General features: G+C 43.4%; 1 protein-coding gene across 1 annotated transcript in view; it reads right to left on the reverse strand.

The window, feature by feature from the left end:
- Positions 1-15,178, reverse strand: part of LOC133011314 (protein unc-13 homolog B-like) — a 56,507-nt gene that overhangs the window by 32,461 nt on the left and 8,868 nt on the right. Inside the window, exons 3-8 of the mRNA XM_061079020.1 lie at positions 10,840-10,939; positions 8,865-8,982; positions 8,652-8,775; positions 6,734-6,807; positions 6,483-6,540; positions 4,856-5,069 (exon numbers count right to left, since the gene is read on the reverse strand). Coding sequence (XP_060935003.1) covers positions 4,856-5,069; positions 6,483-6,540; positions 6,734-6,807; positions 8,652-8,775; positions 8,865-8,982; positions 10,840-10,939 — 688 coding nt within the window. The remainder of the gene's footprint in view (positions 1-4,855; positions 5,070-6,482; positions 6,541-6,733; positions 6,808-8,651; positions 8,776-8,864; positions 8,983-10,839; positions 10,940-15,178) is intronic.

A 15,178-nucleotide genomic window follows, 5' to 3' on the forward strand; every position in this document is an offset into this window, starting at 1 on the left:
CTGGTCTTGGTAAAAACTTTGACTTGTAGTTCCATATAAAGAGGGGGTGCTTCCACCCATATATGGCTGCATGTTATTGATTGAAGAACCCGCATTGCTTTGTAAAGGGGAATAAATATGTCCTGAACTAAAAGCCATTGGGTGACCTAACTGCTGTGAACCATAATAATTTAACTGTGATAAATTACCTGTGCTGACTGATGAGTAGGATGCCCTACTCTGAAGAGATCTTGCATAAGTAGCTGATGTTCTCAAGTCTAAACTTTCAGAATCAACTGAGACAGGTGCACTTATCATAGCATGTCTGCTCTGCCCTGGATTCAGAGGCCGTGGAGCATCTCTTTGGCGGCAGTCTCTTACAAAATCACTGGTAGTATTTTCTAATAATCCTGAATGTACCTCAGGTTGTTGTTCTGTCATCTGACCTGTTATTTCAACTTGTTTATGAGTTAAGGAGTCCTCAGTTACATTATTGCTGAATAATCTAGTTAAAAGCCTTTGCTGGCCAGTCTGTGAAATCCTCTGCTCTTTCACGGCATGCTCTTGTGAAGATTGATGGGTAAAATCAGCAGGTGCCTGTGTTGGTGGTGGGGTCGCCATTGTTACTGTATGATTATCGGCTTTTGGATGATACGATTGTGTATTTGATGCCTGGAAGGTTGTGTCGGTATTTTCAGTAGATTTTGTCAACTTATTAAACAACCCTGAGAGCACCCCAGACTGACTTTCTCCAGACTCCGGCTGAGTCTGAGCAGGTTGTTGAGCCATATTTTCTGAGGAGGATTTGAACAATCCAGACAGTAGACCACTTGCTTGAGTTGGTTTTTGTGTTGTGGTGTTTTGTGGTTGAGTTTGACTGTAATTGGGGACATTCGTTGCCTTTGTTTGCTCATGGCTTGATATTCTTGGGGCGATTCCATGCTGCTGAGCTGTTGGTTGCTGTTTTGTATTTATGCTGTCTGCTGAAGCAAATTTAAAAAGACCAGATAAAAGACCACCTTGTTGGGATTGTGACTGTTGGAGTGGAACAGTTTGTTGTCGCGTAAAACCTGGTTTACAAGTGTCCTGTTGGAACTCTTGCTGACTTGGCGTTCTCCTCCTGAGCTGAGGCCCTGGGTCTGAGCCTGTGATATGCTGTTGTTTGAATCCCTGTTGATTCTGTTCAAAGCTGTTGTATTGGTTCTGGCCTGTTTGGCTGCCTGAGACATTCTCAGATGATGCAAATTTCAGAAAGCCAGACAGTAGCCCTTTTTGCTGAGGTTGTGTTTGTTGAAATTCCTCCTGAGTCTGCTGCTGACCAGAGTAATCACTGTGGGTGTTCCTCTGTTTCTCAGCTTCAGATTGCTGAATGTTGTGTGGTATATTTTCTGTTGAGGAAAACTTCAAGAGCCCTGAGAGAAGCCCCCCCTTTGGAGGAGCTGAAGAAGATTGTTGTGGGGGAGGGTGATGAGGAAACTGGGGGGGATTATTGCTCCGGGGGGGTTGATTGTTATGGGGAGCCTGCTGTGGCGAACTGCCGGACAGGTCATCGGTAGACCCGAATTTAAGAAGTCCAGATAACAGTCCTCCCTGTTTTGGTTGATTAGAGCCAACATGAGAGACATCCTCAGCCGAGCTTCCTTTTATAAGACCTGTCAAAAAACTCCGGGATTCAGGCTGATTGGGAGGTTGACGCTGAATTCCAGGACTAGCTGCTGTTGGTTTCTGATGTGCTGCATCCTGAGATGTGACTCTGCTGTCCTGAGATTGTGGATTACCAGCCAAATTCTGGTCCACATTAGAGGAGGCTGGGGTGGCGCCAAATATACTGGAAAACCATCCCTTCTCAGTGCTTTCCTGCGGAGCAACAGGATTCTGGGTAAAGGTGTTGGAGGTTTTTAATGTTGGATCGTGATGCGATTGCACAGGATTCTGTGTGTTCACGGAGGCACTAACATTCTCACTGGATGCAAACTTTAAGAACCCTGAGAGCACGCCTCCTTCTGCTTTGGGACGTTGCTGCGTGGAGACATTTTCAGAGGACGGGAAAGGCAGTGTAGGCTTGCTACTCGATGATGGGTCCTCTACTGGTTTTTGTTGACAGGGATTCTCTGTAGATCTAAATACTGGATACACTGCCACAGGTGGAGCCCCCTGAGGTGGAAAGTGGCCAGCAGGTGCGATCAATGAACTTAAAGACTTTCTCAAAGGGCTAAAGAATCCATTGTTGGCTGATTGTGTTTGGCTAGTCGACCTCGCCGGCCCAGGAGCCGGCACGTTTTCTTGTTTGGATATCACTGGATTTTGTCTCTCGTATATATTTTCATCTTGATTGTGTCCCAAATATGATTGTGATGAACTTCTTAATGTTCTACCTCCATCTACTGCCATAGCCTGCTTCCCTTGATGCACACCTTGATGAACACCTTGATGAACACCTTGAGAATATTTAGTTTTTGGTTCGTGGTTGTTTTCAGCTGAATTTTCTTTTACTCCTGCTGAAAATAGTTTTAAAGGATTCAATTTCCCCAGAACAGAGTTTTCTGGAGCACTTTGAGGTTTGGTTGCAAACTCTGCTACGTGTTCTTTTGAATTTCTTTCAGTCTGACTTCTTGTGGGAGCTTTTGTTTCTGTATCATGACCTTGTGTCTTGGCATCATGTGGTACCTGAGAAGACAGAGATCTGAATGATTTCTCAGGAGAAGTTTCTACCGGAGATACAACAGCTACAGGAGCGGAAGCATTTGATTTGGGAATAAAAGACAATAGTTTGGTGAATCCAAATTGTGAGGATTGTCCTGATGACGCTTGTGGACTCGGGACAGGCTGCTTGGGGGCTCCTCCTACTCGGTCAGTGAGAGAACTGAATAATGAGCTCATGGCATTTTTCACCCCTGAGACGCCCTGATCGGAGGAATCCTGAGACTGGGGGGTTTCTGCTCTTGGATCCTTTGCTGAACTCACTGGTTCATCTCCAAAAGAATCTGTTCTGTTGCTACCCAGAGATGAGAGCCTGGATTTGTTTGATTTAGGGAGGGAGCCGTACTTGCTAATTTCCTCCTCTTTCTCAGCAAGGTATTCAGAAACGGTCTCAACGAGACACTGGAGCTCGTCCATAGGGTCCACATATTCATCACTTGGTTCCTCGACGGGCGAGAGCATTGCCTCTGGGGTCCATCCTCCAATTCTAGCTCTTCCAGGCTTCTTTTCCCGAAGACTTTGAGAATTTTCAGAGTGGCCTTCATAGGAGAGAGAATACCTGTCTGTGTAATGTCTGGCCATTTCAGGGTGAAAGTCTTCTTCTCCGAAGGCAATGTCGTCTATATCGTCCTCTGCTTCCATGGAGTAGTGCAGATCTTCAGAACCATCGAGATCAAAATGGAACCGCGACCTCCTTCTGGCATCTTGCTCTTTTTTGTATGCCACATAATTCTCTAGAGTGTGGTCCAGCTCATTTTTAGCCCACATCCTTGTCTTGTAGAGAAGCCCATTCTTGTATGGCCTGAGGCACGAAGTCACTCGCTCCTCCTCTTCCTGCATCTCTTCCACCTGCCTCATGAACAGCTCCCCTCTCTTCTCACGAAGCCGTGCGAGGTCAGAGGGAAAAGCCTCTTCTCTCATTTTGTCGGCCTCTGTACCGAGCAAACCTCCCGGGTTCCTTATCGTTCTCTTTCGCCGTCGATCAATGGTGTCATAGCCCTCCGGGTAGGGGGGCGGCAGATAGCCACTGCGTTGAGTGTTTTGACGGATAGGAGTGTGCGATGGCTCAGGGTAAGCTGGTCCCATTCGAAGGATGACGTTGTCCTCCTCGTCATCTAAAAAGTCGCTCAGCTGAGGTTTTCCATGCCCTTTATATCTGTTTTCCCACTCATCGACCCCCATGCCAGAATCTACAGGTATGATTCTCACTCTTCCTTTCTGATTCAGCGATCTAGTTTATATTTACAATGGATTGGACAGGATGGGAAAGAAGGAAACAAGGAAAGAAAGAGGCAGAAAAAACAAGAAGAAACATGCAAAAGAAAAAACACAAGTTAAGCAGAAGGATAAATGGAGAAATTAAAAGCAGAACACATTCATGCAAACGCGAAGACAAAATCATGCTTATCAGCTTAGCAGTCACATTTTTTAATAATATTGCGCACTTTATTGTGTGTGTGTGTGTGTGTGTGCCTATGTTCGCATGCGACTCTCTGAAATTAGATCTTTGTAAATCCCCACAGCAACAGTCATGCTTATCAGCGCTTCAACACGCAGCCTGCGACAGCCTTCATGATAAATGCATGTTAGATCACCAGCATATGGAACGCAATCACCAAAAACATGCGCGTGCATCTCACTGACCCACTTCCTCAATGTGTGACAGACGGATTTCCTCTGGGATATTTCTAAACCAAGTTCAGACCCTTTGAAACCACCAGAACTTTACCCGACACTAACACACCCTCGAAAAGAAAAAAGAAAATGGCAAACACTGAGCTTTCCCTGGATGCAATCCCATTGTTTCTGATCTACAGTTATCCGGATCAAGCCTCTATCAGTCCACACAGGCAGATTTGCAGAAGTCTCGCCGGTAAACATGTATTCCATGAAAATCCACGAGTGCACAAAAGATGGTTCCATGCACCAAGAGCATTTGTCTAACGGACGAAATCTAACCATGAAACTGCTGTGTGGTATAAATACAAATATTTATAACAGTAGCATAGAGGATCCTGTTTTTCCCCCCTTTTTAAATATAAATTATAGTAACAATAACCTCACGTAATTTTTCAACTACATTCGGACCTGATGTGAAAGTCAATGGACAAAAACCCTAATATGAATTCCAAATTTTGTTTGAAGGTGTTTATGGGTGACTGTAAACTTGGTCTACCTGCTTCCTCTCTGTTCCCGGTAGTCCAGGTCAAAGCTGTGCACAGAGTCGGTGCAGGAGTCTGGGTGGTGCGGCAGCCGAGGCCCCATGGGGTACTGGTGCATGGAGGAGTTGGGCTGAGCCGTTGTGTGGTAGCGCGGAGGCAGACTGTTGCTCGTCTCACTGCGGTAGTCGCTGTCGCGGTCATCTACGGCGCTGTCCTGGTCGTCTAGAGCTGCCGCGGGAGGATACACGTACGTTAAGTTTGCCCGGGACATCCGTAAGTATGTTCTAAAAACCCTTGCTTGTTAAAAACCCCATCAGAAAGTGGGTAATGCATCCTAGGTAATATTTTGCCTAAAGCTGTTGAGTTGAAGAAATAGAAATAAACAAACTTGGGTGATGCCAGGTCAGGAGGGAGCAAAGGTCATGCACTCTTAAAAAAAGACGAGCCCTTATTCATGCAAGCTCTTGAGTTAAATGTTCGATGCTGGGTCTTGTGTTAATCTGCCTTGTCCTGTAGATTGATATGCAAATGTATGATTAGGTATTTTTAGTTTTCTACAAGACAAACCTTTCAAAAAAGTAATTCTGAAATAATGGTTACTCATCATAGGTGCAGGGAAATTTAACCTTTGACCTTTCCAACCCCGAGAATGACCTCAGAAAACATCTTTGGAGAGGTTGGGGTCTGCTGGAGGGAATCTGGGGTTTTATCTTGTCAGACGATAAAGTGAGAGAGATAAAGATAAACTGATATCTGTTTATAAGGTGATAAATAAATATAGTGGAGCAAAGACTGCCACCTACCAGTTTAGAATGCAACTGCAACTTATAGTCTAGGATTTGAAAATTGCTTTTTTGTATGTATAGATAATACTAGTTTTATCATCCATAACATGAAAAAAAAAAACTTCTGTCTCTGTTTTCTATAGATACATCAATAAAGTAAAAATGGGTTGTAGAAAAAAATCTTATGACAACAGCACAGAGAATAAATATTAGGAAAAAAGCAAGAGAAGGAAATCATGTTTAAAAAAGTCAAGGGGGGGGGATTGAGGGAAACGGTGAGATCAAAATAATGAGAATTGAATGCAAGGAGACGTGATAGATCAGATGTTATCGGGGGGGATGTGGGGCATTAGGACATGCAGAGGGGGGGGGGCGTTGAGGATTAACCAGGGAGGAGAACTTCATCAAAGTGTGATTTTACATACTCAGTGGGTCAGCCCATCCGAAATAGTTGCCTGGTGAAAGTGCAGATGTGAGAAGTGAGAGGTTCAGTCAAGAGGAGGTCGGGGGTGCGAAAACCAAAAGATAAAGAAAAGTGTCTCTGTGTTGTAACAGTGGTGGTGGTTGGTGGGTGGGGTGGGGTTTGATAAGGGAGCTGTTCTCAGAGTGGAAAACAAACTTGTCATAACATTGAGCAAAAGATGTCACACACATTAACTCTTTGTTGAGTGTGTGCAAATGTTTTACAGACTTAATCTGAAGAGTGCAGCGTTAATTTTCAACTCTGATTAAAATTAGTCAGTGCAGCAGGGATCATGGACGTGGACAGAAATAACAGCAGCAGCCCTGAGAGCTGGAAAGGGCGGGTGACTGTCACCATCTAGTGGCCGGGAGGGGGAAGTGCGGACACACTCACAGCACTGGGAGGCGGCGAACGGCAGTGGGCGACTCTGGACGTCATCCTGAAGAGGGTACTACAGAGGAGAGAGGGATGAAAACAGGCATCACATCCTCAAATTGTTATTATTAGTGCTGTAATCTACGAGCACCACTTCATCCACTAAAAATAAAATACAGCAGCACGTCACAAAGCTGTCGACCTGATTAAGAACAATTACACTTTAAAAGCACGGACGCACTTTGTACAAATACGAGTTGTAAATTTACCTCATCGTGGATTCGGAGGGTGTTGATGTTGTCAAGCTTGCCCGTCCAGTACTGAGCCTCGTCATCTGGGATGTCTGGAACAGAAAACATGCATAAAAAATACATGTTTAACCCGTGTTCCACGTTAACAACCTGCTTCCTCTGACGTCCAACATTCATGCCTGTTTAATTTATCATGAGCCTCTCAGGAGGGGGGAGGGAGGGGGGCGGGTGAATAAAAATAGTTAGTTAGCAAACTGTTCAAGGAGGAGGCTGACAAACATCAGGAGGATTTTTCCTCACTACAAGGATACGATGCTCAAAGATGCTGCAGATGAGTCTTGACAATAACGTACGAAATTAAACACAGGACAAAAGAAGCACCTGCAGACTTAAAGCAGCCGGGAAAGCAAAGGTCAGGACAGGAGTGTTTTGTCCTGGTTTGTTCCCTCTCGTCTGAGAACAGGTACCTTCGCCCATCCCACTTTTCCAGGGGATTTGCGCTGCAGCAGCAGACGGACGCACATTAAAAGGCCACACACGCAAAAGGCCAGGGCTTCAAAGACGCACCGTCCCAGAGCTTTACATAAATGGCACAAAGAGTCACAGCGGCTTGCTCCCGGGAACTTGAAAGGTTTGCGTGAGCGGACAGTCACTCTGTTTTAACTTTGATGTGTTTTGATCACAGGGTTTTGAGCAGAGGAGGGGATCCTGTTTTTCTGTGGATCTGTGGTCAAGGACACAGACGGCAGCAGGACGGTTTTATTCTCCAAACCTGAAGAGCATTGAATTAATTGAGGTTCACAGCATAAATTATCAGCAGGACTTTTATTATGTAATCCTTTTCATCATTTTAATCATCTTTGAGCTCATTGTTGTGAGTCACCGTGTTGGTTCAGTCTCACTTCTGTCGTTAGCCGAGTGTCCAGCGGCAGCAGCAGCTGTTTACAGCATAAAAACTAAAAAAACAATATTGTATACTACCTATAAAACCTAAATTGAAACTAAATGGTGAAGAAAGTGAAAAATATAATAGATAAAGAGCCAACAATATACATGAGGGGTTGATGAAGACTCACACAGTATTAGGGCCATGTTTATGAAAAAAACTAAATTCTTAAATTTAGCATAATAAAGTTATAATATTACGTGAATAAAGTTATACATTTTGACGTTAACATTAAAACTTATTCTCATTCAATTGGCCTACAACTTTATTCTTGTAATATTATGACTTAATTCTTGAAATGCCAAAAAAAGATTTCCTATATGTGGTTAAATATAGTTCAACAGACCCGTCACAAAAACAATACCCTATACTTAATGTTTCCACGATGTAATTGTACTTGGAACAAAGGATTTATTGTAGATATCGTCAGTAGCTCGTGGCAGTTTTAGAAACACCTTCCAGAGGGAAGGATGGAACAAATCACCTGTTTTCTTTTTGGTATTCAGCATAAATCTGTCGCTTTGCTGCATCTGTGGTTTCCCTATGATTGTGTCACCAAGCAACACTGTCAAAAGACAAGATAAATATATTTTATATGGATATTTACTGTGTATATAACAGCATTGTAAAAGGTTTCATATTTTCTGAACCAAACTTAATAAAAGGAAACAGATACGGGACATTAGACACTGATAAAAGAATGGTTGCATGAAACCACAGAGCAGCAGGTTGCACTGCATCGTTACCACCGAGCCTCGGGGCTCGATGCTTCTTCCCGAGGAGCCTCAGAAACTGACTGCTGACATTTCAGCAGGAAGCACGTGTGGCCTTTTGTGTAACTGAGCGGATCAACCTGAGTCACCTGTGCCCTCTCGACACCAGAGCAGATACTTGAGAGGACGACATTGCAAAATGTCTCAGATAAGAACCTTGAACGTTTCATGTTTTATTTGAAGTTCAAATCGAGCGATGGGACGGGACTTCTCTCACCAAAGGGCAGCTCGAAACGAGTGTCCAGCAGGACTCGATGAGGAGTCGGGTTCTTGGTGCCGTAGATCTCGTCCGCCTTCATCAGAACCTCTGCGTCCATGCAGATCCATTCTCCTGAGCCCTCCTGAAGATACACAGGTTTATTCATATTTACCGAGGTAGAATGAAAACATTTTTTGTGTCCATTCTTAAGTGCTTGAATCGTATCCAAACCTCCTCTGAATGCCGGACGCTCTTCAGAGGAATCCAGGAGGTCCCCACCATGGTGTCCCAGATGAGGCCTTTGTTCCACACCTCCACGATGAGGCCGAGATCCAGACGGTTGATCTCACTGTGGAAATTAAAAGAAAGTGTCAGGCATGAAAGCTCCTTCCTGATAAAACATTATGGAGAACATCAGTGGGTAAAAGAGAGAAACAACAGCTTTATCATTTGTCGCCTTGTAATCAGAACTTTCCAGCGTTTTTTGAATTCAGATTCACTGAACCAGACATTTCTACTTAATTGCTGCCAGGCCCCCCCGCTGCCAGATGCCGTGTATTAGCCGTCGTTAGCCTTGTTTTTATCATTTAGCGATTCTGAGAAACAGCGTGATGACAGCAATCAATTTTGAAAAGAAGCTGCGTGACGACAGCGGCATTTGCATATTCTCGTGTGCGGCAGTTCACAGCGATCAACAGGCCGAACAAGAGATGAGAGAAAAGATAATCAAAGAGAACAGCTAATTGAGAGAAGAGCAGGGGGGGGGGGGCTGCTGTGTATCCACGGTGACCAGGTGCAGACATAAAGGATTTTTTTTGTAAATCCTCGGCTTTCTCAGAATAAATAAACCAGATGATAAAATCAAACTGTTGCTAAACGTAGCTGAGTTGGTTTAGGACGTCTTTTAGATTGAGTTGTAGATGATTATTATATTATTTTATTGTTTGTCCTCCTTGTCAATTAATGAGCAAATAAAACAAGGAGGCTGTCTCCACCTTGTTCTCAAACTGACTGGAACTTTACAAGACTCTTCCTTGTTCCTTGTGATTGGATGGATGGACAGAGAGATACCGATAGAGAGATACAGAAAGAGAGAGAGATAGATAGATAGATCATCGCCATCATCTCTTCTCGTCACATTCGGTGGCGACAGGTGGCGCCGAGCATTCGCTGGAGACAACAATGAGCGATTGTGTTTTACGTTTGAATTAAAGCTCGCCGACACATCATTAATGGAGAGTGGAGGGATGAAGGTCTGGAAAAACAAACACTGTTGCAAAGAGGGAGTTTACAAAAGACAAACAATGACACCCATGCAACGACGTGCCGGCTCCCTCGTCACCATAGATACCTTTCACCGGGAAATAAGATGAGGAAATTAAACAAATGAATTACGGGGAGGAAATGAAGAGCAGCTGCCTGACGAGACGCTTTCCTACGAGGAGTCGCACAACTTGAATAACAGACACTTCTCTCCCTGTGGATACAAGCACTGAGTGGGTTTTAAATTGGAATGACAAAAGGACACGTGACTCTTCCATACAGATTAAGATCTTTTTAGATAAACAACACAGAAGAGCGTGACAAGGCCAGGACGTCACGAGCTGTGTGTCACTTCACATTAAAATGGGTGTTGTCAAGGCAGAGAGATGTCCACTGTCTTTGTTTAAAGACAACACAGGACATGACAAACCAAGTTAAACATCCTGAAAATCAATAATGTGCAAAGCTTCCAGTGAATTTTATGTTGTTTTTATTATATGTTATGTGAGTTTCTTGCTCCACTTTGAATGTGTAACTATGAGGTAGGTTGAAAGCAGCCTATAATGACTGTCTTAGATATACTCCGGAGTTCTAGAGCCAGTGAGTTGTTTTGTAATATTGGTCTAACCACCTTCATGGCCTTGCTGAGGAACCTAACTTTTAAGTTTATGAGTCGGCCGGACCGCTCTACAAACTATATAATTGATCTTATGACAGACCCTGGCCGCAGGTCTGTCAAATACACATCCAGGATCTGGGAACACTGGCCTTTTTTAGCCCTTCTTTCCCTGTATATTTTTATGTAATGTATTGATTGTATGTATTGTTGTTTTTTTTTCTATGTGGGCCTTGAGCCTGTATTAAAGTTTATATATGAATAAAGTTTAATTAGGTCAATAAATCTCTGAGCATGACCCAGTGTGTCCGTGTTTAATAAACTTACAACATAAAGTCCTGTTCCCAGCAGGGCTGGTCCCCCCGCACAGTGATGGTGGTGCTTTTGACATTCTGCACCTTCAGCGTCACGTAGGCGTTGAACTTGTCTGAAACAAAAGGGAGAAGAGATGTTTCATTAAATTAAAGCAAAGTGGTTGCAAAACTAATAAACAAATGCAGTGTTTTACATCATGACAAAGGTAAAACTGCATAACCACTAGGTTAATTTTTGATATCTGTAATATAAAATTGTATGATCATTATTTTTTTAATGTATTTTAACTTTTGATATTTGTAATTTAACGTATGTTTTAAATGTTTGATATTGGTATTGTAATGTATGTTTTAAATGTTTGATATCTGTATGTATGTCTTAAATGTGGACCCCACTAAAAGTAGCTCTGTCTTAGGGTAGAGCTAATGAGGATCCTTCTAAATAAACAAATAAATAAACAAATAAACAAATGTAGATTAGATGTTCAAGCTATTACAGGTTTTGCTTTGGCTTTGTGTGTGGGAGACAAAAACTAAAAACATCAGGAGCTCCAGCAGTGAATGAAAGCAGAACAGGCTCCTCCTACTCCCTCTATATTGAGCCGAGCCAGGCCAGGCCAAACCAGGCCAGGCCAGGGCAGCACACTGACCTTGTTAATCTCCAATGAGCGGCAACGCTACACAGCAGATTCGACTTTGTGGCTCGACTCTCCTGCACTGTAACTTACTGACCTCGCTCTTTATTATTGAACTGAACAAATAGCATGTGATCGGTGGGGGGGGGAGCAGGTCTGAAGAGGAAGTCCTGACCTGCAGGAAAGGTCTCTGTCAGACCTCATAGCGTCAAGAACAAAACTGGAATCATCAGTCGGGTCAGAGGTGAAATGTAATCTTCCTGTTTGCTGCATCTACTGCGAACACGTGTGATCTTTGAATAAATCCTGAATCCGACAGCTGGACATTTGTGGAGTGAATGACGACTGCGGAGAAACAACGATTCTGTCTGTTAGCTCATGCAGACGACTTTCACACCCAGTGATCTCCCATCAGCCTCCTCTCAGCCGCGTGCACCAGACCGCCGAGTCACAACACGACCAACCACCCAACCAGCTGTCAGCGCGAGGCGGGGCGTGGGGGGGGGGGCTGGTGAAGGGGATTAAACCACATGGAAGACAACAACCACTTTTCATTTCCTGCAGCAGGGCAAGGCAGCGTCAAACCCCTGCCTGCTGGTTCGCTTAATTTCGCTCTGGTAGTTGCTGGCTCTGCACCGCTGGTGGTCCTCCATGCAACCCCCCCCCCACCCTCCCACCCACCCCCGCCCGGGCACATGAGCAGCTACAGGAGCAGCTCAGAGGTTTAGAGATCTTGAAAATAGGTTTCATGGCTGGAAAAATAGAAGAAATCCTCTGATCAACGATTATGATTATTGCAGTTTATAAAACTTCTCTTCTCATCAGATTCAAGTGAAAAGTTGGAACTTTAACATTAACTGGTGTCTGTTAAAGGGACTCTTACCTTTGTTGCATTTGAGAATTACAGCACATTCAAATCATCCCGCCTTCCTCCAATGCCCCACCCCCTCGTTCCCATCCGCGGTGTTTTTTTGAAGAAACTTTATTTACAAGCAGACTTACGACCTACTGCCTCCGCGCACGCACGTGAGTTTTTGTTTACCAAAGCAATGGATTCGGTAAGTTATATACATTTACATTCACATGCCTTGATGACGCGGGCCCGAATGCGCCACAAGAAGCAGACGGAAAACCTGCATGTCCATGCAGCAAACAGACAGGTCTGTCGGCCAATAAGGTCCTTCGGTCCGAAGAATTTTATTGGTTGAAGTTTTCACTAAATATTATGAGAGTGAAATAATTGTTTGTTTTTACTCCTGGTGGGTCTGTCTTGCATTTTAGAGTGTCATTACCTTATTAATACCAATTTAACCTTATCCAAAAAAGGTAAGAGTCCCTTTAATGTTAAAGTTGATCCACAACTTTCAGAAACTACTTTCACGTGTGTAAACAACATATGTAAAACTACTCTCAAAATGCCTGCGTACATTAGAAGTACGCAAATTATGTCCAGATACAGAGGGCACAGTCATACCCCACATTTCCAAGGCAAATCACACATGCAAAAACAAACACACACATTACACACACAAACACACACGCACATACACACAGTCCACCTCCTAGTCTGTGGGAAGTAAAAGCAAGGCATCAGCTGTTCCTTTTGTGGACTGATCACCTGACCACGCTAAACAAAGATTTCCCTGGTAACCGCGGCAACATATTGAAACATTTACTCAGCACATAGCCGTTAACGCGGCAGCCAGATAAGTGAGCACGACTCTTGACACAACCAGACAGTGATCAGTTGACACAGGTGGATTCTCACAGCATTCCACAGACACACACAGAGTGTAAACAAACATATCAAAGATGAAACTAGACCCCAAAACAAAAAGCTCCCGTCCGTCCAGCGAGCAGCGTGAGTGACATGACACAAACCTAATTAGTGTCTGGTAGGACGCCAGCGACAAAATGCAGTACGAGAAAAGGAGCCTGGGGGATGCTCCAGCCTTTCCCTAATTAGATAGGCCATGCTTTGTGCCACACTTGGGCCGCCTCCCATGAATAGAGGAGATGAGATAAGGGAAGAGGATGTTGGATTAGATAAGAGCCACTTAGTGGCCGTGCCTCCTTTACAGCAGGTGCTGTCCACTATACGGCCGATACAATCTGAGGAGGAAGCAGCAGCGACTGCCTGGAAAAACACTAAGTTTGAGCCTCCACGCTGGAGCCGGACCGGGAATGGATTCATAGAAAATCGAAATAGATGAGACATAACAATATTTCCGTTTTAAAAAAAAGCAAAAGATACACATGTGACTAACACGACAGTATCTTAACTTAAAAAGAAATAGATCTTTGTTTTAATCTGAGTTATCAATATGTTTAGATAATAGGTTCTTGCTTTTATATTTGAAAACTTGTTCTGTTTATTAACTAATCAAGGCCAAAGGATATGGATATGGACTTTTTGCAGGTTGATACCAACACATATCGGGGAGTAAAACATTTCTGAAGCTGATTAATCTGCCAATATAAAGTATATGTTGTAAAAAGATGTTATTATAAAACCCTGTGACAAAGAAATGTAATTGAGGCTTGATTTTCTACAGTTTAACCATCATTTTCTTTTCACTAGAAATTGAAACATAATTGCTCATCTTTTCTGCATTTGTTTATTCTGTGAACAAATAAAATAAATAGCTTTCATATTGTCCCACATCTGCCGTCAATACTGATAAGTCTGTGAAAGCTTTCCACTTTCCTCTTCATAATATCATCCTAACTACACTTTGGTCACACAAGCGTAGTTAGTGCTGCTAAAAACTTTAATCCCGATGATGTTTTCCTACACTTGACATCTATTGTACTTCTGTCCGTCCTGGGAGAGGGATCCCTCACATGTGGCTCTCTCTGAGGTTTCTACATATTTTTACCTGTTAAAAAGGTTTTTAGTAGTTTTTCCTGACTCTTGTTGAGGGTTAAGGACAGAGGATGTCACACCATGTTAAAGCCCTAAGAGACGAATTGTGATTTGTGAATATGGGCTATACAAATAAAACTTGATTGATTGATTGACAAGCACACAAGACAGAATATGTAAATCCATATAAATTACGCTCGGACCGAACCTAATCTGCAGTGACACGGTGAAATCACACCCAGTGCACCTGGAATCAGATGAGGTGAATTATGGGATGCCACAGCCTTCAGTGCGTTTCCTGTCACTGTTGTTAGAGCGGCCGTGCAGCCCCTGACTGCGGACCACCCACACACGCTTGAGCCCTCACTGTCTTCATGCATTATTGATTCATGATGCGTTTTTCAATGAATTAGTCACGGAAACGTAGGAAGTTGGAAGGCTGACATTTCAGAATCAGACCTCTCATCAATGTTGCATGCGACGGCGGCCGCTGACAAATCTATCGGTGGACATTCGATGTTTCATGACAAGTCCACTGTAAAGTGAGCTTGTCATTTTGCAGTGAATTTTTTAACACCCTATTTAGTGGACTCATTGTTTCCCACAATGCATCTGGAAAAGCACTGTACAAGTGTAAGCAGAGCAGATCATCACCGCAAAATCTTCAGCAAACAAGTTTATCTCTATATTTAAATACGATCGTTCAACTTGCTTTTTACCAAAAGGTATTAGCATGAAGTGTAAAAAAAAACCATTTCACTATTATTGAAGGATTTTCAACCAGCAGACGTTGTATTTCATAATCCTGCAACAATGATGTAATCGCTGCTGCAGAGAAAAACACACCGAGT

The sequence above is a fragment of the Limanda limanda genome, chromosome 1, assembly GCF_963576545.1.
Source record: "Limanda limanda chromosome 1, fLimLim1.1, whole genome shotgun sequence".
Taxonomy (NCBI): Eukaryota; Metazoa; Chordata; class Actinopteri; order Pleuronectiformes; family Pleuronectidae; genus Limanda; species Limanda limanda.